The 24,940-nt window shown below is 42.9% G+C and overlaps 1 protein-coding gene across 2 annotated transcripts in view; it reads left to right on the plus strand.

Annotated features, from left to right (window-relative positions):
• Nucleotides 1-18,681, plus strand: part of FBXO4 (F-box protein 4) — a 41,897-nt gene extending 23,216 nt beyond the window's left edge. The window contains exons 5-7 of one of the 2 annotated variants that reach the window (XM_030193086.1): nucleotides 9,724-9,902; nucleotides 11,809-11,984; nucleotides 17,863-18,681. In XM_030193086.1, the coding sequence (XP_030048946.1) occupies nucleotides 9,724-9,902; nucleotides 11,809-11,984; nucleotides 17,863-17,964 (457 nt within the window). In that variant the 3' untranslated portion in view covers nucleotides 17,965-18,681. Of the gene's footprint in view, nucleotides 1-9,723; nucleotides 9,910-11,808; nucleotides 11,985-17,862 lie in introns of those variants that run through there. The other variant, XM_030193088.1, reaches the window with a different exon arrangement.
• The last annotated feature ends 6,259 nt before the right edge of the window (nucleotides 18,682-24,940 follow it).

Consider the following 24,940-nt stretch of genomic DNA (forward strand, 5'->3'; position numbering starts at 1 on the left):
TATCTCCTTTTTAAATGTTAATGCCAGCAGCCCAGTTACATCCCCGTTAAGGTGGAGTCCATCCATTCGGAATAGGCTCCCCCTTTACCAAAATGTTGCCAAGTTCATAATAGATCTAAATCCCACATTCCTACACCATCATCTCAACCATGCATTGAGACTTGGGAGCTCTGTCTGCTTCTTGGTCCTGCATGTGGAAGAGGGAGCTTTTCCAAAAATGCTATCCTGGAGGATCTGGATTTCAGCTATCTATTTGGCTTCCAGAATCTCCTTCCCACATTTTCCTATGTCATTAGTACCCTCATGTACCAAGACAGCTGGTTGCTCCCCAGCAGTATCTAAAATCCTATGTAGGTGACGCATGTGGTCCGCCACCTTTGCACCAGGCAGGCAAGTGACCAGTCGATCCTCACATCCACCTGCCACCCAGCTATCTACATTCCTGATGATTGAATCACCAACCACAACAGCTGTCCTAACCCTTCCATCGTGGAGAGAAAAAATGAAAAGGAAGGATCAATGTCAGAGAGAGATGTAGGACAGGAAGGAAATGTGACAGGTAGAGCGAAGCATCGAAAATAGAAATGAGATCCTGGAAAAGGAGAAAACTGACAAGAAGAGGAGGTAAAGAGACAAGGACTTGCCCAGCTGAAAAATAAAATGATCGGACAACAGAGGTACCGAAAAATTATTTTCAGGTTTTAGGGAATGGATATGTCAGCTTTCAAAATGTGCATTTCTATGTTCCATAGAGGAGAAAATACATGTGTTTGTTTAGTATTCGATGCTCACAGAGTTTTTGCATTTTCCATTTAACTTTCTGACTGCATATTTTTTTTCTGATTTACTAAATATTGGTTTCTGTATTGTATGTATATCCACAGTGATGGATTCAGTTAGCGTATGGATTCTGTGTAGGAATTTGTAGAAATCTGGTTTGTTCTTTTTCCAAATAGAGATATACTGGTGTCCCAGAATATTTGCAGTGCTAACATCCCATATGTTCGGTTAGAGCACTTTGAGGTTTTGGACTTGGTACTGCTTTGATATGATAAGCATCTGAGTGACTGATTGCAGAGTTTTACGTTGCTTCACGCATTGTCTATGACCAGTAGAGTGGAGAGTTTGTGTTGTTCTCACCGATGTGATACCAGAATAAAAATAGTATTTTTTAATGTTTCATTGTAAAGAGAAACATCCTACTTCTTCTTGGCACCCTTTGTTGGGGGAGTTTTATTGGTTGGTCTATGAATGTTCCATGTGAATGAATAATTATTATTCATATGTGGACATCGGCATCATGGTCGGTGGCAGCGGCGGCATAGATGTCGAAGACTGCATTGGGAGCATCAGTCCATATGGCTGCTTTGAGACCACAGACACTGGGAGCAGTAAGTGCTTCGAGTGGGTTTCGATGCTGGACAGGGCTCCCGGACCCGACCCTGAGGTGACGTGGGGATTTGATGACGTCCTTATCGGCACTGAGGAGTCTCGACTTGGGGCGAAGGCCAAGAAGCATTGGCATCAGTCCTCGACACATGGTGCCAAGAGCTCTGGGATGTCAAGGGATTCGGCACCTGAGAAGCATCGACACCGGGAGGATCGCTCCCCCTCTATTCAGGCAGCCAGGACCCAACTCCTGTCTCGGCACCGTTGGTGCTGCAGCCTGTCTCGGAGCTGGCACTCCAGTCTTTCCCGGTGTTGGCCCTCGATGAGCGTATCCGGGCCTTGCTCCCTGAGCCTTTTGCAACGGTGTGTATCGGTATCAGGGGCGCTTGCGTCTACCCTACCTCCCATTGCGGCCCCACTTGGCCCTCAGCCTGCAGGTTGACGTTTGGTGCCACATGGCACCGGTGTCGACTGCCACCCAAGCTGGTACTCGCTCGACATCGATGAAGGAAGGTTCGCTGGAGTCGAGGCGGAAGCAGACTCCTTGACTCCCCTCTGGGGTTCATGGCTTCGCTAAGTCGAGGCAGGCTGAGTCTCGGCCCTCCCATGAGGAGCTTCTGTTTGATGCAGACGAATAATAATTATGGGTGTCAGAGGAGGATCCAAGGTACTTTTTGGAGAATGAGTCTTATGACATCCCCTCTGAACCCTTCCTTCCACTTGAAAGAAGAAAGTCTCCTCTGGAGAGCCTTTCATTCCTTTCTTTTGTAAAGGAGATGGCTGAGGCTATTCCGTTTCGTTTTGGAAGTGGAGTACGAGCCCAGGGCTAAGATGCTTACGGTCCTGGACTTCAAAACCCCTCTTAGGCAGGTTGTGACTGTCCATGAGATACTCAAGGAAGTCCTCAGTAGGAACTGGGAGTCCCCTCTGTCAGTCCCTGTCCTGCCTAAGAAGATTGACATCATATATCAGATTCACAGCACACCTGATTTTGATAGGCCCCAGTTGCCTCACAATTCCATGGTAATGGAATCCGCTCTGAAAAATGTCCAGGAGTTCTAGAGACAATGCCTCGGTGCCCCCAGACAGAGACACTAGGACCTTGGACTCTTTTTGGAGGAAGATGCTCCAGGCCTCAATGTTCGTGTCCTGTACCCAAGCATACCAGTTCTTTACGAGCATGTACTTGCGGGACTTGGTGCATGAGCTGTTGGACTTGGCAGACTCTCTCCCACTGAGCAGGCAGAGTCAGTGTGCCAGTTGGCCAAGCAGCAGAAAGTGTGTCGTAAGGTTTTGGCCAGGGGCGCCTACTACATCTTTGATGTGGTATCCAGGATCTCTGCTCAAAGTATTGCAATGCGCAGACTCCCGTGGCTGTGTGTTTCTGACTTGGAACAGTCAGTTCAGCAGAGGTTGGTGGATGCCCTATGCCAGAGGGATAACCTTTTCGGAGAGAAGGTTGAGGAAGTCGCTGACCAGGTCAAGGATACCGTCTCTTCTTTCTCCCGCCGGGCACCTTCTGCATCAGCCTGCTCATTTAGGAGGTCTTTTGGCAGTTCGAGGAGGGGTGCCTACTACTTGCAGAGATGGTACGCCACCACTTCTTACCAGCCTGTTCAGGCTCAACCCCAGCACGCTCATTCTCATCAATAGCATGTGCGTAAGGCTCCTGCTGTTCTCCAGTCAAAGCAAGGGACGAGCTTTTGAGTGGCTCCAGCAGAGCATAGCCACTGTAAAAGTTTTTTTAAAGAAAGGTGGCCCCTTGTAATCTCCGACCGGTGTGTTCTTAAAATAGTTTGCTTCAGATATGCCCTCAATTGGCTTCAAAAACCTCCAAATTGCCCATCGAGAGCTCACTACTTCAGCTCTCAGTACAAGCAGGTACTTGCAGAGGAACTCGCCACCCTTCTAAAGGCCTATGTGGTCGAGCCCGTTTCACCAGGGGAGAAGAGCCTGGGATTCTATTCCAGGTACGTCCTTGTGCAGGAGGAGATGTGTCCCATTCTATACCTAAGGGCCTCAAACAAATTCCTGGTCAAAGAAAAGTTCAGGATGGTTTCCTTGGGCACCCTTCTAGCAGTGATTCAGAAAAACGATTGGCTTGAAGGATTCATATATTCATATCCCTATACTTCCAGCCCACCAGAAATATCTCCTATTTCAGATGGGAACGCATCACTACCACTACTGTATGTTGCCTTTTGGCCTCGCATCCGCTCCCAGTGTATTTACCAAATGTCTAGTGGTAGTCAGTGTTGCTACACAGACTGGGGATTCCATGTGTTCCCTTACCTCGATGATTGGGTGGTGAAGAGCGTGTCTGAGGACGGTGCTCCGGAGTCCTTGTGGAGGACTATTCGGATGCTAGAGCTATTAGGGTTCGTTATAAATTACCCCAAGTCCCATCTTCACCCTGCTTAACAGTTGGAATTCATAGGAGTCCTGCTGGATACACAGCAGGTTCACACCTTTCTCTCAGGACCGAGAGTGGACACTCTAGTTGCTCTGGCTTCTCAGGTTCGAGCCTTGCAGCAGGTCACAGCTCAGCAGATTTTGAGGTTGCTGGGCCACGACTTCCACAGTTTATGACACTCTTGACATGTCTTCACATGAGATCTGTCCAATTGACTCTAGCCTGTCAGTGGTGTCAGGCTACATGAGATCTAGCAGATGTCATCCGAGAGTCTCCATAGCTTGTTTACGTGCTCCTCTGGTGGACCATTCGATCCAATTTGAATCTGAGCCTACTATTCCAAATTCCTCAGCCTCAAAAGGTTTTGACGATGGATGCATCTATCCTAGGGTGGGGAGCTCATGTAGATGGCTTTACACTCAAGGGGCGTGGTCCCTCCAGGAAACAGGTCTTCAGATCAATCTGGAATTCCGGGCAATCTGTAATGCACTAAAAGCTTTCAGAGATTTGCTGTCCAACCAAATTGTGCTCATTCAAACAGACAACCAGGTTGCAGGGAAGCATCGGACCATGCCCTCTGTGTCAGGAGGCTGTCCGGATGTGGCGCTGGCCTCGCCAACATGGCATATGCCTGGTGGCCACCTATCTGGAGGTAAAAAAAAAAAAACAGTCTGGTCGACAGGCTGAGTATGGTTATGCAAGCACACGAGTGGTTTCTCAACGGGGTGTTGTCCTTGAGATCTTCTGAGTGTGGGGTACCCGCTCGGTGGATCTCTTTGCCACTCAACTGAATCACTCAAGTCCCTCAGCTCTGTTCCAGACTGCTACCTGCAGGCTCATGACAGACTAGCATCGGATACCTTCTTCCTGCATTGGGGGACAGGTCTTCTGTATGCATATCCTCCCATTCCTCTCATGGAGAAGACTTTGCTGAAACTCAAGCAAGACCACGGGACCATGATCTTGATCGCGTCTTACTGGCCATGGCATCTGGTTCCCTCATCTTCAGGAGTTATCCTCCGAATAATCGTGGAGATTGGAGTGTTTTTAGACCCTCATCACACAGAACGAGAGATCTATTCTGCATCCCAACCGTCAGCTTCTGGCCCTCACAGCCTGAATTTGCTTCTTTGGGTCTATCAGAGGTTGTGTCCCGGATCTTGCTGGCTTCCAGGAAAGATTCCACTAAGAGATGTTACTCATGGAGGAGATTTGCTGTCTAGTTTAAGAGCAAGGCCCTAGATCCTATTTCCTGCCCTACACAGACCCTGCTTGAATATAGTAATGCAGTAAATGACGGCAGATAAAGACCTGAACGGTCCATCCAGTCTGCCCAACAAGATAAACTCATTTTACATGCTATGTAATACTTTATATGTATATCCGAGTTTGATTTGTCCCTGTCTTTCTCAGGGTACAGACTGTAGAAGTCCATGCACCGGTTTTATTCTCCAAATACCGGCGTTGCCACCAAACGCCCGCTAAGATTCCATAGATCCATTCCTTCTAAACAGGATTCCTTTGTGTTTATCCCACGCATGTTTGAATTCCATTACCTTTTCATCTCCACCACCTCCCACGGGAGGGCATTCCATGTATCCACTACCCTCTCTGTGAAAAAATACTTCCTGACATTACTCCTGAGTCTGCCCCCCCTACAACCTCAATTCATGTCCTCTAGTTCTACCATCTTCCCGTCTCCGGAAAAGGTTCGTATGCGGATTAATACCTTTCAAATATTTGAACGTGTGCATCATGTCACCCCTGTTTCTCCTTTCCTCCAAGGTATACATGTTCAGGTCGGCAAGTTTCTCATACAGTTTGCAACGCAAATCCCATACCATTTTCGTAGCATTTCTTTGCACCGCTTCCAGTCTTTTACATCTTTAACAAGATACGGCCTCCAATACTCCAGGTGGGGCCTCACCAACGACTTGTAGAGGAGCATCAACACCTCCTTTCTTCTGCTGGTTATACCCCTTTCTATGCAGCCTAGCATCCTTCTAGCCACGGCCGTCGTCTTGTCACATTGTTTCTTCACCTTCATATCCTCCGATACAAACCCCCCCAAGGTCTCTCTCCTGAGTCGAGCTTGCTAATCTCTCCCCTCCTATTCGGTATCTCTCTTTTGGGTTTCTATACCCCAAATGCATCACTCTGCCCTTCTTGGCATTAAATTTTAACTAATATGTCAATTAGGGATCCCTCATATACAAGCTGGCTCTGGTAATACAATAAGTTATAACAATTACACCAGTCTTTACTTCACTGTACGTGATTATATTATATTTTTTCTTTTTAGTTTATATTTTTTACATTTTTTTTTAAATATGCAGTGCTCAGTATTTGCTGTTGTGCCAAATAACCATATGATATGGTGTCAGCCAGCAGCGCTCAACCATCACAGCACTGTTCCTCCTGCCTACCCTCCATGTTCAAACACCTTTTCTGCGGTTAACTTCAGTCTTAATAGTGTGAGGAAAAATCCACTTATCTTTGCAGGCATATAGACTTTCAATGATGGATCATATTGCGTTGCTGTTGATCAACCTTCACCCTTGTGCTGATGTGAACTGTGATTAAAATCGATAGTCCATTTTATTCCCGACGTGGGACCACGTTTCTTCAACACGACGTTTTCAAGGGAATGTATCCACAAGCTATAGAGAAAACGGGAGAAAAGGGAGACACCTGAACCATGATCTCTCCCGTTTTCTTTATAACTTGTGGATACATTCCCTTGAAAACGCCGCAGAAAGGCAAACCTTTCCTTCCAACCCTTCAGCAATATCTCTCACAAATATATTAAACAAAAAGGGCCCCAGCACCAACCCCTGAGGAACCCCACTGCTCACCATCCTTTCCTCCGAGCGGATTCCATTTACCACCACCCTCTGCTACCTGTCGGTCAACCAGTTTTCTATCCAGTTCACCACTTTCGGTCCTAAGTTCAGCCCTTTCCGCTTCTTCACGATTCTGTGGGGGACCTTATCAAAGGCTTTGCTGAAATCCAAGTAGATTACATCTAGCGCACGACCTTCATCTATTTCTTTTGTCACCCAGTCAAAGAAGTCAATGAGATTCCTTTGGCAGGATTTTCCTTTGGTAAAGCCATGTTGCCTCAGATCCTGTAACCCGTTGTCTTCTAGTATTTAACTGTGGTAACCATGCCCTTGCAGTGAGCAGGAAGGTACTCACACAAGCCTGATGGAGCATGTCTCACGCTGCACAAAGCTCTCTAAAGCTTGTTATAAGCTCCGGACTGGGCACTGCATTACCCACTTTTGAGAATATAAGGCCTGCTGTCCTTTGAGAATACCTGCTACAGGTAAATATCTTAGCTTTCTTGCGGTATGAGTCCTGCTATCTACAAAGTTCACACCACAAGATTGACCCTAAGATGGGGGTGTCAAAGCACTTAGGTTAGCTCAGGGTGACATAACCCCTTGAGCTAGCCCTTCTCAAAGCTAACATATTCCAGTCACTGAACTGAAAATGAAATGTGTTTTCTACCTTTTATCTGCAAGGAGGTAACAGCACAACAGTGGCGTACCAAGGGCGGGGCGGTGTGCCCTGGATGCAGGCAGCAAGGGGGGTGTGCTGAACAGTTGTTCTGCTGTCGGCTTTGCCGGTCCCCTGCCTCCTCTGATGTAAATTTCCTGTTCTAGGGCAGGGGACCAACAGAGCTGACAGCCCCATGACTGTTCAGCACACCCCCTTGCTCGGAGGAAGGAGTGTGCTCCGTCACAGATGGCAACCAAGGTAGTTATGCCACTGCAGCAGAAGGCAATTTTATCATCAGTTGCAGATTTTAGGGCTTGCCAACCCTGAAAGCAAACTGTATTGCACAGAAAGTCTACATTTGGATTATGGATTTCAGGGAGTCAGGAGTGGGAGTTGTAGTAATGAGAAGCAGACTTGGAGTATTATGTTCAGTTTTGGAGGCTGTATCTTGCTAAAGATGTAAAAAGACTGGAAGGGGTGCAAAGAAAAGCTACAAAAATTATTTGGGATTTGCTTTGTAAACCGTACGAGGAGAGATTTGCTGACCCGAACATGAATAGGAGGAAAGGAGAGACATGTGACATGATGCAGTCGTTCAAATATTTGAAAGGTATTAATCCTCAAATGAACCTTTTCCGGAGATGGGAAGGTGGTAGAACTAGAGGACATGAATTGAGGTTGTAGGGGGGCAGACTCAAGAGTAATGTCAGGAAGTATTTTTTTCACAGAAAGGTTGGTAGATACGTGGAATGCCCTCCTGTGGGAGTTGGTGGAGATGAAAACAGTAATGGAATTCAAATGTGTGGGATAACACAAAGGAATCCTGTTTAGAAGGAATGGATCTACAGCATCTTAGTGGAGATTGGGTTGCAACGCTGGTAATTGAAGAGTAAAACCAATGCTGGGTGGGCTTCTATGGTCTATTCCCTGATCATGGCTGAATAGATATGATTGGGCTGGAGTGTAAATTTTAAGGGGTTTCGACATTAGCTTCAGAACATTTAGTACAGGAACAGTGCTGGGCAGACTTTTATGGTCTGTGCCCTGAGAAAGGCAGGGACAAATCAAACTCTGGTATACATTTAAAGTAGCAAGTACCATGTAAAATAAGTTTGTCTTGTTGGGCAGACTGGATGGACTGTTCAGGTCTTTATCTGCCATCATTTACTATGTTCAGTGAACACAAATTCCTTCCATCCAAAATTACACTGCATAGAATTAGCAAATAGAATATGCCCAGGATCAGATGTCTCACATTTTGTAGCTGTCCTCTCGCCACCTCTGCTGCAGCTCTGAGGCTTTTCTTTCCCAGGGGTTCAGCAGGAGAGGAAACAGAAGCAGCACATCTTCTCTAAACAAGCCAGAGCTCTGTCAAAAGGAGGGAAACCTAACCTTACAAGAAAAAAAAAAAAAGGAGGTGGGAGTTAAAACAGAAAGGAGATGTATTGCAGGTTGTTAAATGATCCACTCTCTAATGACTGCAATTTGTGAAGGAAGGAAAGGGAAGTCAGTTTTTGAATGAGTAATTAAAAGTTTTCAGTGCTCTCCCTTCACAAAGGGAACTTAGCCTTGCTTCTTAACCCCTGAAAAGCTGGATATATGCAGACCATCTGAGGAAATTTGCTAGCTAGGAGTCCTGCCAGATGTGTAGGCACAAAGCAGTCAAAGGAAAATCCAAAACACAAAAATAAACAAAACCAAGATGAAATATCCATACCTTATACAGCAGCTTGTTTTTAAACAGGTATTTGTGAAGCAGTTTGGAACTGTTGGTGGCTTTTTGAGTTTGGCTGTCAGGACCTGTTTTGCTTTGACTGCAGCTGCTCTTTGCTAACCCCCCTCCCCCCAATGATCTGCAACCCAAGTGATTATCTGGTTTTGCATAATGATTGCACCAGTTTAGCTTGAATTTTTCAAGGGAGGGAGGATTTGAACATATTCCAAAACTATTATGGGCAGTTCTATTCGTTTTTCCTTTAGAACAGGGGTGTCCAACCTTGGCCCTCGCCAGGTCAAATTTTCAGGATTTCCCCAATGAATATGCATGAGATCTATCTGCATACAATGGAGTGCATGAAAATAGATATTATGCATATTCATTGGGGAAATCCTGAAAACCTGACTGGATTGCAGCCCTCTAGGACTGAGGTTGGATACCCTTCTTTACAATGTTTTAATCTGAATATTCTTCAACTCTAACAATTTAATAGATTATCAGTTATCTGTGAAAATACATCTTTGCTTCTACTACAAAAAGAACATGATAGGCTGTAGGCTTCTGTTATTGCACTGGTACAATTATTCATGTTTAAAAAAATGCAGAATAAACTGAAGTATAGTATTGCTGTACCCAGTTTTGACGAGCATCTTAAGTATATGTTCTTAAAAAAGTTTTTAAAAGTTGCCTTATCTTTCAGCAAGGAAAGAGAGCAAGCAAGGACTGGTCAGAGTAATACAGTTAACAAAATGTTTTTACATGAGAATGGCACAGGAGAAAACCAGCATGCATTTCAGTACCGTGTAATACCTCAGGTTCAAGAGGCATGCCGAGCAGTTGATGGATTCATCTATGTTGCAAATGGTGAAGCCCATAAAAGTAAGGAGTGTTTTGTTTTAATTGTTTTTACAAAATTGACTTGGATCTTTGCTCATGTGACAATATATAAATGTAATCTTATTGCAGTAATACCATTCCAGTTTCCTTTAAAGGAACTATTAAGTAAACTACTTTTTGGGGGTTGGTTAATTAAGGCAAGTGTGGTGTGTTAATCTTGTGAACAACAGAGAAATTGAATTCCTATTTTCATGGTGTTTTTTAATTTAAATTTGGCATTTTACATTCTTTTGACATGGGAGCACTACTTAAGAACATAAGAATAGCCATACTGGGTCAGTCCATCTAGCCAGGTATTCTGTTTCCAACAATGGCCAATCCAGGTCACAAGTACCTGACAGAAACCCAAATAGTAGCAAGATTGCATGCTGTCAATCCAAGGGCAAGCAGTGGCTTCCCCATGTCTGTCTCAATAGCAGACTGTGGACCTTTCTTCCAGGAACTTGTCCAAAGCTTTTTTAAACCCAGATACTCTAACCACTGTTACCACATCTCTGGCAACAACCATTTATTTGTTTTAAAAGTAGTTCCATGTTACTTCATTGTGTGTCCTTTAGTCTTTGTACTTTTGAAAGATTTAAAAAATCAGTTCACTTTTATTCATTCTATACCAGGTTGAGACTGCCTGCACTGAAAAAGTTTCATTTAAAAACCACATGTGGTCCATTGTTGGAACTGCTGCCATAGTCTAGAACACTTTACCATTAGAACCTAGGATGGCATCTTCCTATTTTACTTTTAGGTGTGGATTGAAAACATGAATATTTGAAACTTTTATGAAATCGTTTTAGGAATTTAACTGGTTGTGGATGTATAGTGTATTTTTTTTGTTTTGATTGTAATCAGTTGGTCTTGAAATACTGAAATTAAATTAAACCTGGCTCCTGGTTCTGTATGCTAATGTTCATATGCAAAGGGTTAAAAAAAGTAAAACCAATTCTGTAAAATTACAGGTTTTACATCCTTTTTCTTCAACTAAAAGAAATCTGGACAAATCCTAAAATATAAGAGCAAGCACAGAAAATTAGATTGAAAAACTTAACAAATACTGCAAAAATAGAAGGTGTACTAGTAATTTAGAGCCCTGTTTACTAAAGCGTGTTAGTGTTTTTAATGCACCTACAATTAGCGTGTGTTAACCATGTAGGCGCCTATAGGGATATTGTAGGTGCATACACTATTAACGCACGTTAAAAATGCTAACGCGTCTATAACTTAGCTTAGTAAGCAGGGTCCTAAATTTAAATTTAATTTAATATCTGCACTTATATTCTACTTAACTGATATGTTCTAGGCAGAGTAAAAGATTTAAAAATCTAAAATGTACAAATCAAAATACATATCCCAAAATACAAAATTATAAATATAAGTAAAACATGCCATTGTATTACAATAGTTTGCCAGACTTCTAGAGACTAAAAAACGCTTTAAAATATGCCAACGATAATGAAATAATATGTTGAGAGACTGGAGAGAGAGAGAGAGGGCAAATGATAACTGGGGAGCAGTAATCACCTGTTGGGCCAGCAGAGAGGCCCCATAGTAAAGGTTTAAACCATTTAGTATGTGAGCATATGTGTATTTGGAACCTTATATATAAAGATGGGTGCGTATGAGAATATTAAAGATGTATAGAGAAACCCAAAGTGAAAATGTATCTTGGTTACAAAATAAATGAAAGGAAGTTGAAATTGTTGGCTAATGTCCTTATAAATAAGTTGTGCAACTGTTATATAACCAAGTAGTACTCTTATTTCTGGGATGATGGGTGGTGGCTTGTTAAGTTGACAGTACTAATGTAGTACCAACTGATACATTATTTTGTTGTGGGCTTCTATTGTATGTAATTTTTAAAAAATATAATGACATTTTGTTCTGTCCTTTTTAGAACATAACTGGCGGGATGAATATGCCCATATTTTGGCAATGACCGATCCAAACTTGGGAACTCCAAACAGACCTCTCTTAGTTTTATCTTGTGTCACTCGAGCAGGAGTTAAACGTATTCCCTGTGTATATATGGCTCATGAACTCTGTATAAATCTGCTAAATCGACCATGGATGGTATGTTATATCTTATTATTTACTGTTAAAAAATGTTTGTATCAATGTGATTGAAGTGTAAGTCCTGAATAAAAGTTTATTGGGGAGCAGACAGATTTCTGCACTTCGCTGGGATGAGGCACAATAGGAAAGAATTTAATAACTAACTCCCTCCCCCCGCGCCCACGTAGGGTTCGCTCACCTATTAGTAAGACTAGATGGTCACCAAGAGCAGCAGCTTCTAGCGGGCAGCAAAAAACATTTGTTTCTCCTTGTATCTATAAAACAAAGTTTAATATTTAAAAGCATACTGTCCAATTATGTGGTTTTTTTTAAATAGAATTATGATTGTGATTGCATAGTTATCAAAATCTTGGAGGATGGGCTGTCAGCAAGGGACTGGAAAATTGAGGGGAGGAGGGGGCATAAGACTGAAGGTTTGCCTAGGGCACCCAATACTCTTGCACCAGCCTGACCCCCAACTCCCCTTTCAAATTTCAGATTTATTTGATATACTATGGTGCTTGTTTTCAAAAGAGGAAAATATCTCAAAAGTGGAACAAAGAGGCAGATGGAAAATTTTCACAAGAAAATGCCCAAGTCTTGGTTTTCAAATCTCAGATTTGAGATGATTTTCTCTGCAGTTCGCCTAACTCACAAGGGGGCATGCTTGGGTGGGCCCAGGATTTGGATGTTTTTCAGGGATAATAGAACGAGATAAAAATGTCTAGGATAAAAATTCGGATGTTTTTATCTGGACCTGTTTCAATCACAACTAAATCAGTTCCCTGCCTGACCAGCTGACCACTGGAGGAATTAAGGCATGACCCCCTCTTAATCCCCCAGTGGTCACTGACCCCCCTCCCACCCCCCCCAAAGATATGACAGTACATACCAGGCTCTATAACAGTTTCAGATATATGGTCATTCCTATTAGAGCAGTAAACTGGTCCCTAGAGTAGGCTAGTGGTTAGTGCAGTGGACTGTAGAGAAAAGACCCAGGACCATATCTCAATCTATCTAGTATACTTGTGGTGGAAATTGTGAGCCTTCCAAAACCCACAAAATACCAACTGTACCTATAGATAGGAGACACCTGTAGACCTGAGGGTTTTTGTAGTGGTGTACAGTTAGTTCTTCAAGGACAAGCAGGCTGCTTGTTCTCACATGTGGGTTGACGTACACGTCGGCCCAGGAACTGGCATTTTGCAAGCAAAATATAAAAAGTTTTGCCAGAGTCTTCTGGCACACATGCGCCAACTGATTCCCCGCCCGTCACGCGTCCCCTCAGTTTTCTTTTTTCCGTGGTGAGGTGCCACAGATTCTTCTGTGCTCCTCACTTTGGCCCGGGAACACGAGTCTTCGTTTTTTCTTCATTTTGTTAAAAAAAAAAAAAAAAAATTCCTTTATTTTTCTTTTAGTCTTTTTTTCCCCTCATTTTAAGGTTTTATTTCTTTTATGACGCGGCTGGCCTTTAGGCCGCGCTGTCGGGTTTCTCCCCTTTTTGTGCATTCTTCTTTTTGGCACAATCGTGTCGTTTGATTTTGCTGAAGCCATTTTCCCTTCCATGTTATCGAAGACACCCAGCGGCTTCAAATGTTGTACTCAGTGCAACCGGACCATCTCAGGTACCGATACTCACTCATGGTGTATCCAGTGCCTTGGGCCCGACCATAACGGCTCAGTCTCTGAGTGCTCTCAGAGAAGTTTTATCCGATAGTGGAGGAACATTCATGGGAGTCAGAGGAAGATCCCAGGTACTTTTCATCTGACGAGTCCTATGGGATTCCCTCTGAACCTTCCTCTCCACCAGAAAGGAGACTATCTCTCCCAGAGAGTCTGTCCTTTACATCTTTTGTCCGGGAAATGGCTATGGCTATTCCTTTCCCTATGGAGGTTGAGGATGAGCCCCAGGGTTGAGTTGCTCGAGGTCCTGGACTATACTTCTCCACCTAGAGAGGCTGTGACGGCTCCTCTACATAAGGTACTCAAGGAAGTCCTTACGCGGAACTGGTCGTTCCGTGATCCCGAAGAAAGCTGAATCCCAGTATCGGATCCACGGTGAACCTGGGTTGATGAGGTCTCAGTTACCCCACAATTCCATGGTGGTGGACTCTGCCCTCAGGAGAACCAAGAGTACTAGAGACTATGCCTCGGCGCCCCCAGGCAGAGAAGCTAGGACTTTGGACTCTTTTGGGAGGAAGACATATCAGGCCGCTATTCTCGCCGCCAGAATTCAGTCACACCAGCTGTTCACGAGCATCCACTTGTGGAACTCAGTGAGGCAACTGTCCAGCTTGATTGATGCCCTCCCTTTGGAGCAGGCTGAGCCTTTTCACCAGGTGGTCAGGCAGCAGAAGGCGTGTCAAATTCCTGGCCAGGGGCATGTTCAACACTTTTGATGTAGCATCCAGAATCGCTGCCCAGGGTATAGTGATACGCAGACTCTCATGGCTGCATGTCTCTGACCTGGATCATTCAGTCCAGCAGCGAATGGCGGATGTTCCTTGCCGGGGGGACAACCTTTTTGGTGAGAAAGTAGAGGATCTTGTTGACCAGATCGACAAGCATAATGATGCTATGGATTCTCTCTCCCGCCGGGCGTCTTCTGCTACAACCTCCTCATCTAGGAGGTATTTTGGAGGGAAGAGGAGTGCTCCCTATTTCTATGCTAGGCATATGTACACTCCTGCTTCTCAGCAGCCTCCCCAGGCTCAGTCCCAGCGCGCTCATTATCGTCAACAGCGTGCGCCTAAGGCCCCTGCTGCTCCCCAGCAAAAGCAAGGGACGGGCTTTTGACTGGTTCCAGTTAAGCATAACCACAGTAAAAGTATCTGTGCCGGACGACTTGCCAGTTGGGGGGTGGTTAATATTTTTTCACCAAAGGTTGCCTCTCATAACCTCCATAACCAGCACAAGCAGGTACTTACAGAGGAACTCTCCGCCCTTCTAAAGGCCCAAGAGGTCAAACCCGTTCCATCAGGGGAAGAAGGGCTGGGATTCTATTCCAGGTACTTACTTGTGCAAAAGAAAACAGGGGGGATGCATCCCATCCTAGACCTAAGGGCCCTGAACAAATTCCTAGTCCGAGAAAAGTTCAGGATGGTTTCCCTGGGCACCCTTCTTCCCATGATTCAGGAAAACGATTGGCTATGCTCTCTGGACTGACTTAAAGGATGCTTACACACACATCTCGATACTTCCAACTCACAGGAAGTATCTTCGGTTTCAGCTGGCAACACAGCATTTTCAGTATCGTGTACTGCCTTTCGGTCTAGCGTCTGCTCCCAGGGTGTTTACAAAGTGCCTTGCGGTAGTCACAGCATCGCTATGCAGACTGGGAGTGCATGTGTTTCCTTATCTCGACGATTGGCTAGTAAAGAGCACCTTGGAGGAAGGTTCTCTGGAGTCCATGTGAATGACTATTCAGATGCTGGAGCTACTGGGGTTCGTAGTAAATTACTCCAAGTCCCATCTCACCCCAGTCCAAAAATTGGAATTCATTGGAGCCCTGCTGGACACGAAGACAGCTCAAGCTTATCTCCCCGAGGCAAGGGCAGACACCCTCCTGTCCTTGGTGTCCATGGTTCGAGCGTCTCAGCAGATCGTGGCTTGGCAGATGTTGAGGCTTCTGGGGCACATGGCCTCCACAGTTCATGTAACATCCATGGCACGTTTACACATGAGATCAGCTCAATGGACCCTAGCTTCCCAGTGGTATCAAGCTGCAGGGTATCTGGAGGATGTGATCCAGCTCTCCACCGAATTTCAAAATTCTCTTCAGTGGTGGACAATCCGATCCAATTTGACCATGGGACGACCATTCCAAATTCCTCAGCCACAAAAAGTGCTGACTGCAGATGTATCCCTCCTAGGGTGGGGAGCTCATGTAGATGGGCTTCACACTCATGGAGCCTGGTCCTACCAGGAAATGGGTCTTCAGATCAACCTCCTGGAATTGCAAGCGATCTGGAACGCGCTAAAGCCTTTCAGAGATCGGCTGTCCAACCAAGTTATCTTGATTCAAACAGGCAATCAGATTGCGATGTATTACACCAACAAGCAGGGGGGGCACCGGATCTCGCCCTCTGTGTCAGGAAGCCGTCCAGATGTGGCTTTCGGCACGCTGTCACGGTATGTTTCTCCAAGCTACTAATCTGGCAGGTGTAAACAACAGTCTGGGCGACAGACTGAGCAGGGTAATGCAACCTCACGAGTGTTTACTGAACATGGGCGTAGCCCGCAAGATCTTCCAAGCGTGGGGCACCCCCTTGGTGGATCTTTTTGCCACTCAGGTCAATCACAAGGTCCCTCAGTTCTGTTCCTGGCTTCAGGCCCACTAGCGTCAGATGCTTTTCTCCTACAGTGGGGAACATGCCTTCTGTATGCGTATCCGACTTTGCTGAAACTCAAGCAAGACCGCAGAACCATGATTCTGATTGCACCCTTCTGGCCGCATCAGATTTGGTTCCCTCTTCTTCTGGAGTTGTCCTGTGAGGAACCGTGGAGATTGGAGTGTTTTCCAACCCTCATCACCCAAAACGAGGGGTCGCTTCTGCATCCCAACCTCCAGTCTCTGTCTCTCACGCCTGGATGTTGAGAGCTAAGAATTCGCTGGGTTCAGGATGAGAATTTTAGACATTTTCAGCAGAACGTCTACAGTTGGTCTTGGACGTCATATCAAAAATGCTTCTATGTATCAAATAATAACTAATTGTTACAATATAAAATAAAGGCAATCAAAACTGACAAAGGCAATTTTAAAATACAAACCAAGCAGGCAAATGGAAAGCAGGGGTAGAGGGGAACAAAACAAAAGAAATGCAAATACAGGAAGGGAACAGCAACTTTACAAGCTTTTTTTTCTCATGGTTGTCCAAGATTCATGCCATCCCCTGGGGTACAAATTTATGAATACTTGTTTGAGTGGTATTCTAATCTCCTTGTTAGGAACATGATCGAGGGTGTGGCTTGGATCTGTCATAAACAGAATTATACATGCAGGGTTTGCAAGCAAAAGGAAAATACTTTATTGTTAGGACTCATCATGTGCACCCCTGTTACTTTACAGGCTTTAGTCCAGCACTAGTAAAGTCTTTATTTCTCTCTGGTTCTTCACATATGAGATCCCTCTGGTATACTTCCTTGATAGTCTTCCCATACAGACTCTGGAGCCTTAAGCTTGAGCCACACTGCTTCCCTGATCCTCTCCTCAGGTACTATAGCTCTGCTTAGAATGGGGTCATTTTCCCTTGGGACCTCTCTCCTGGAAGCCTCTACACTCGGGGCCTCTCCTTCTCTACACTGACTCGGGGCATTTAACTGCAGCCTGGTCTGACCCCAGCCCCCTTACTCAGCCTCTGTCATGGCATGTTAACACCACCTGCTGTATGTGGCATAACTGCACCATCAGTGAAGGAGTGCTCTTAGGGGCACCTTTTGCTAAGCCATTTACTCCTTCACATTTCCTTTATACTTCTAAGACGTTTCTAGCCACAGATCAAGAGGTAACTCTGTCCTATATGTATGAAACATAACAAGAAAAGAAAGGGAGATTATGTAGTTACTTCAAATTTTACTGTAATATGGGACAGAATTACTAGAAAGTTTTGCTGAGAAGGCAGTAGTGCATGTACAAGAAAACTTGGAATTAATAAACTTGCTCGAAAGACGAGTATGCCATACACGTTCCCTCAATGGAAAACCACCACAGTGTTGCACAGGATTAAGGTTCTGCAGTAGAGGGAAAATATTTTATATGTCTGAAATAAATAGTGTTCTTGAAGGCCTTTTTATTGATTTATATGGGTCTGTTATTTTGGTGTATGAACAAAGAACACAGAAAAACAAACATCAACATTTCATTTGACAGTCAAATAAATTATCTTTCCTTTTACAGGTACAGGATACTGAAGTTGAAACTTTATCTGGACTATTAGATGGCATGGAGTGGATTCTAGGACAAGTTGGAATAAAGATTTTTAAAAAACTTTCATTATAGAAGTGCACATAAATATTTTCGAAGATGAAGATATATTTTTTTTAATTTACAATAGCTGTTCTAAGGCTAGCATTTTTGCACATTTCATCATGTATTTTTTACTGTAATATGATACATGTGTATATATAAATATGTATAAAAGTTTATTAGGTAATGATTTTTATTCTGGATTCTTGGGTCAAGGGGTGGTATTTCTGCATTTTACAAGTACAACTGATCATATAGGTCAGAAAACACACACAATATGAAATCAGATGGGTACTGTTAGATCTACTGTACTCTACCCAGTTACATTCCTGATGCATTGCCATAGATCCCAGTTGATTACTGGCTTTCCCATTTCTTCTTTGCAGCTAAGAATTCACTGTGCTTATTCTATATTTTCTTGAAGTCCATAGAAAACAGTGAGAGTAAACCCTATATAAGTATGGAGAACCATTGTGTACTTCAATTGTCATATGTGAAATAAATTTGTTTAAAATAATGATAAATGAATTTGCAATGCACCTTGTTCAGGCTAACATAAAAAAGAGCAGACCACGTAAAAAGTAAGTCATCAAAACAGCAATTTCCTTTAATCGCCCAACATGCCCATGTTTTGCCGTACAAGGACTGCATCAGGGACTAAACAAATAACCAGCAGGCGAAGTCCAATGTTTTCCCTGTCTGGTTACTTCAATACCGCCCTAGAAACTAGCAAGAGGTTTGCTTTTATAAGCAGCAGTTACAATAGCCACAGAACCTGGTATACAGGCTGTCTTCAAATGCAAACAGCTTTTTTTTTTTTTGGCATTTGAAGGCAGCCTGTATGCCAGGTTGTTGTGGCTCCTGTAACTGCTGCTTTTACTTGTGACCTGGCTTGGCCACTGTTTGGAAACAGGATACTGGGATAGATGGACCATTGGTCTGACCCAGTATGGTACTCTTATGTTCTTATGACTTCAAACACAGGAGGAAGCTGACACTTGGCAGAGATTATGCAGATGTTTTGTGTATGTAAAGAACCTGACAGTATTTTTACCACTGTGAAGTCAGTACAGCAAAATATAGCAAACCTAAAGCAATTGGCAGACAAATTTGATGACCAAAAACTGCACAGGTTCCTGTTAGATCTTAATTATCAAGTCTTAGATGACACAATAGCCATCCTAGAACATTTGATAACTGCAGCACATATGCTGTCAATAGACCAGGCACTATGCCTTCATCTTGTTGCAGCAAAATTTCAGCTGAAAGGACATTTGCGCCCATCACCTACTGGCAGTCCAGTTGTTAATCTTAAGCAATATGTTTCTGTACAGTTGGACAAATACTTTTGTGTTAAGACCATTCACAATACTGCTGTACTTCTTCATCCTCATATAAAAGGCAATGTTGTCATTCAAGCTGAAAAAGATCAAGCTATCAAAGATTTAAAGAAGACAGTTGACCAGATGAAGGTAACTACAGCAACACCCACCCAAGAGCACGACAACCTGGAGAGTCGCCTCCAAAATGTCAGCACACCGATTCAAAATAACAACATTTTGTGGCACACACATATAAATCATATGTGATACAAAGTCAAAATAATGTTGACAGCTACATGAATTCTGAACTTGTGTAAATGTTTTGTCATTTTGTCAGAGCAAGGATAGAGTTTGACCTAAACTAAGTCAACTTGCAATATAACTTTTAGCATTTCCAGTGACCAGTTAATGAACATTTTCATTTGCTGTACTGACCGTAGATGATCAAAGAACACAGCTGAAACCTGAAACAGTTAATGGAATCTTATTTTTACATGGTCTTTAGGAAATGGTGAGCTATATAATCAGTATTTTTCATGATGGTAATATTGATTTTTTTTCTTCAAGCTATGTATGACTTATTTCTATATTAAAATTAGTGGGGATGGGGACAAAATACATAGGGATGAGAGACATAATGCATGGGGATGGAGGCTATTTTCATTACCATGTCACCAATCACTGGTTGCTGTATCCAATAACATTTGTATCATTTCATCTGATACCATCTGTAGGAGAATATGGAGGCACAGTTTAAAAAGTTCCTCAGAAACTTTTATGGGCTTATATGGATATTTTCCCACATGCCTTTTCTCAGGGAGGCCTCACTGTGCCTCATTCTTTAAACTTTTGGGATTAACACTCCTTTCTGTCATAACATAATTTCTTTCTGTTTTACCCATAGACTTCCCTCCACACTGCTATTTCCTCACCTTCCCTCTGGTCAGCTTTTGTCAAGTTCTTCTCAAGCTGTGCCCCAGGAACATCCTTTTTTTTCTCTTAAATGTTTTTTTTTTGGTTTGTTTCTGCTGCTCTTTTATTTGCAGGTGTCTTCTTTCTCCAATAACAAACAGGATTGAATTTACCATATAGGTGGTTGATATCTTCTGATAGTGCTGGGATGGAACAGCTCTCCAAGAACTAAAATGTAATTCCGAGCATGTGTGACCCTTTCTATGTGCTGTAGTTTCCTCAGTTTCTCTTCCGCTTTCAATTTTTCTTCTTCTACTGTGTCAAATAGACTTGAAAATAAAACTACCTCACAAAGTTTTTGAAGAGCATCCTCTTTCATGTTATTGTTGCTGTCTGTTGTTTTCTTCTACTTATTCTTCATTAGTCTATGCCTAAATTAAAAACAAAACAAAATAAAACCACATAGTACACCATAATACAGACTACATTGGTCCTCGATGCCTGCGTCATCTGTGATAGGAGAATGGCAAGAAAATCTCTAATCTGCTTCAGTCAAGCAGTAGTTACCTCTTCCAGCCCTGCAGATGTTATGGAGCTAAGAAGTGCCTTCTGAAAATGAAGAGGAAGTCCTCAACAGAAACCAGCCATTTCTGCAAAGTCCAGCATAGTAATATAGTGAATTGTGGCAGGTTAAGATCAGCATGGTCCATCCAGTGCCCAATAAGGTGTTACGTACTAACGTAGTTGATAGATAAAGACTTGCATGGCCCATCCAGTCTGTCTAATAACATATAGTTTCTTGATCTTGATCTGTCCATAACAATTTCAGGGCACAGACCATAGAAGTTGCCCAGCACCAGACATGCTCCTTAACCACTGGAGTTGTCGTCGAAGCCCACTCCAGCCCTTCCAGATCTATTTAGCCATAATTGGGACACAGACCATAAAAGTTTGCCTGCATTGGTTTTATTTCCCAATTACTGGAGTTATCATGTTGTAACTGCCACTATGTACAGATTACCCTCTCCCCTTATGGTTAGGATGGTAACTGCCACCCATAAAGGTAATCCACTTCCCCTTTTGTGTAGGGTTACAACTTCTACTCTTTGCAGGTTTACTCGTGCTTTTCTGAAGCATGAAAATCATTGGTTTTGCTTTCAGAAAGATGCATTATATTTTGATTCCATTCTTTTCCTATATAGAAGGGCATTCCAAGTCTCCACTACTTTTTGTATGCTAAAGTATGCCTCCTTTTTATTTCATAACCTTTGGTTCTAGGGTTCATTGGTACCTTTCAAGTGTTTAAACATCTGTATTATATCTCCTTGCCCCTCTTCTTTTCTAGGGTATACATATGTGATGGGTAGTCCAGGGGCTGCCACTCATACAGTAGAAACAATTTACATTAGAAAGCAAGGAATATTCTGTGTTCAAGTTTGGGCAAATTGAAAACCTCAGTCACTTTAAAAGGGGCATTGACTACAATTCCCAGAAGCCCATGTGCTCTGAAGCCAGGAGAGTTGTGCTAAGGAAAGCTGGGGAAGCTGATGATTCATTAAAATTTTAAATGAGAAGGGGATCTAAAAGGAAGGATGCTAATTTTTTGAGGAAGGAGACAACACCCCCAATGAGGTGTGAAGCACCCCATGACTACAGAGAGGTTTTCTAAGCTGGAGGACTGGATAGCAAGTTCTTCCCTTCCAGCCTCTGAGGTAGGGCTCTCTAAGATTTGAGGGCAGGGCAAGACTTAACTCTGTCAGCTTGCAGCCATGGGAATGCTCTCCCTACTAAGGAGTAGAAACGGGTTTGGAAGTTCTCTGTTGCAAGGTGCCCTGGCTTGGAGAGAGGCAAGTGAGAGGGCAGTGCTTCAGTAGGTCACTGAAAGAGAATGGTCGGTGCCTGGGATGAGGCTGGGAGAGGAAGGTTCAAGACTTAGCAAGGAGGAGGAGCCCTCAGGTGTGGGGGAACTTACTACTACTACTTATCATTTCTATAGTGCTACTAGATGTATGCAGCGCTGTACACTTGAACATGAAGAGACAGTCCCTGCTCGATAGAGCTTACAATCTAATTAGGACAATACGAGAAATGTCAATGACATGTCCCATGTCATTGCATGTCGTTATCAAAAGAAAATGAGCAGGATTTTTTTTTTTTTTTTTTTGGGGGGGGGGGGGGGGGTCTTTTTTTGGCCAGTGATCATACTTTGTGGTTCATACTTTGCAACTCAAGTCCTCTTAAAGAGGAGATAGGGATGTGAAGTTCTGAGGCTTTTTCTGCTCTTATTCTCCTGCATTGTACCATCTGCCTCTGTCAATCTTCTCCTCCCAGACATTTCTATCATAAGAGAGATCAAAGATCATATGTCTGTCACCGAGCTCATTGATAGTGACTGTTGTTCCCCTGTACCCCTTCATTCCTCACCATTCTCTCTCTTTTATGCTTGTTTTTATTATTTCAACTACTATCTCTGTGTGTACATTTTTAAAAATATTGATTTTATTATATTGCAAACTGCTTTGTATGTTCACAAAAGGTGGTATAAGAAATTTGTCAATAAACTAAAATAAACCCATTATATCATTCTGGACATCATGGACCAATAGCCTGTTAGATTGAGCCAGCTATGGGAATGTCTGTGTTTGTCTTGTAATTTGTGAGATAGATCTAGCTGCTAATTACCTAACCACTGCTCACTTGCCTGTACTTTTTATCCCCTCCTCTTTAATTCCTCTTACCCCTTAGTTGTTCTGTCTGTTACCTGTCTTATTTAGATTGTGAGCTCTTTGAGCAGGGACTGTCTTTATGTGTATGGTGTACAGCGCTGTGTATGCCTTGTAGCACTATAGAAGTGTTAAATAGTAGTAGTAGTAGTAATTAATTCTAATGTCTTATCATCTTTTTTTTCCCAACTAAAGCTCCTCTGTATCTATTCTGTACTTTCTTAAAATCTTACTTGTCTTAACAGTGTTAACCTCCATCACCTACTCCAGGAGTGTGTTTGAGACCATAATAAATCAAGCTTATTAGAGTAGAAAACTATTAGCAGCATAGATTATCTGAATGCACTTTCTTTTTTTATATATTTTACAAACCGTTCAGTTTAAAAGCACAGGAGGAGTCATAGGATAAAGATTAAAGGGGGTAAACTAAGGATATTGTTTTTTTTTACAGAAAGGATAGTAAGTAGATGCATCGAACAGCCTCTCAGTGGAGATGGGGGAGATAAAGATAGTATCTGAATTCAAGAAAGCATGGAATAAGCACAGAATCTAAAGGCAAGGAAGAGTTAATAGTATTTGATATGGTTAGACTAGTGGTTCCCAAACCTGATCATTGAGGCACCCCAGCCAGTCAGATTTTCAGGCTATCCACAGTGCATGTAAATCTCTCTCATGAATGTTCATTGTGGATAGCCTGAAAACCTGACTGGCTGGGGTGCATCTAGGATCAGGTTTGGGAACCACTGGGTTAGATAGACTAGACAGGCCATGTAGTCTTGATCTTTGCCATTCATATTCTATGGTATTGTGTTACAGATTGAGGGGGGGATAGGCTCTCCTAATACAGTAATGCTTCTAGCAGTTTTGCTTTACATTCAGAGAGTCCCATGTATTTTTTACATGAAAAGTCATAGTTCTACTAAGTTTCATTTTAAAAATGTGGTACATAGTGACCAAAAATTACATGCACTACGATTTGTTCTTTTTTTAGTTGTTGAAATGATTTTTGAGAGATACTTTTATCAAAAGTGCATATGTATCGCCATATTGGGGCATACCAAAGGTCCATCAAGCCCAGCAGCATCCTGTTTCCAACAGTGGCCAATCCAGGTCACATATACCTGGAAAGATCCCTCAAAAAAGTACAAAACATTTTAAACCGCTTATCCCAGAAACAGTGGATTTTCCCCAAGTCCATTTAATAATGGTCTATGGACTTTTCCTTTAGGAAGCCATCCAAACCTTTTTTAAAGCTAACCACCTTTACCACATTCTCTGGCAATGAATTCTAGAGTTTAATTACACATTGAGCGAAGAAAAAATTTCTCCGATTCATTTTACATTTACTACATTGTAGCTTCATTGCATGCCCCCTAGTCCTAGTATTTTTGTAAAGCGTAAACAGATGCTTCACATCTACCCGTTCAACATCCACTCATTATTTTATAGACCTCTATCATATCTCCCCTCAGCCATCTTTTCTCCAAGCTGAAGAGCCCTAGCCGCTTTAGCCTTTCCTCATAGGGAAGTCGTCCCATCCCTTTTATCATTTTCATCGCCCTTCTCTGCACCTTTTCTAATTCCACTATATCTTTTTTGAGATGCGGTGACCAGCGATACAAAGGCATTATATTCTGTAAAGGATGTAAATGGCATAGCATGTAACTTCAAGGGGGGAGCATTCACATGGGTGGAGCTGCTACTTAGGTGCACAACTTACAGAATACAGTACATTTTGCATGCCTGTACATATTTAGACACCACACTTTCACCAGGTCTATGACTGGTGTAACTGCGGGCGTGTAATTTTTAGGCACACCAATGTCGGGTTATGCTAATATTCTATAATGAATCTGGGCACCCAGATGCCATTATAATATAAGATTTCCATTAAGCATTGGGGCACCTAAATGGATATTATCCTTTATAGAATTATGCCCAAGATGTGTACACGTGCTCAGGTTTCTTCTATTATCCAATACTCAGTCAATTTATTATTTATTTTTTCCATTGGACAAAAAAATGATTAATTAGTCTTGCATTTAAAATAGC

Source organism: Microcaecilia unicolor, chromosome 2 (genome assembly GCF_901765095.1).
Source record: "Microcaecilia unicolor chromosome 2, aMicUni1.1, whole genome shotgun sequence".
NCBI classification, from domain to species: Eukaryota; Metazoa; Chordata; class Amphibia; order Gymnophiona; family Siphonopidae; genus Microcaecilia; species Microcaecilia unicolor.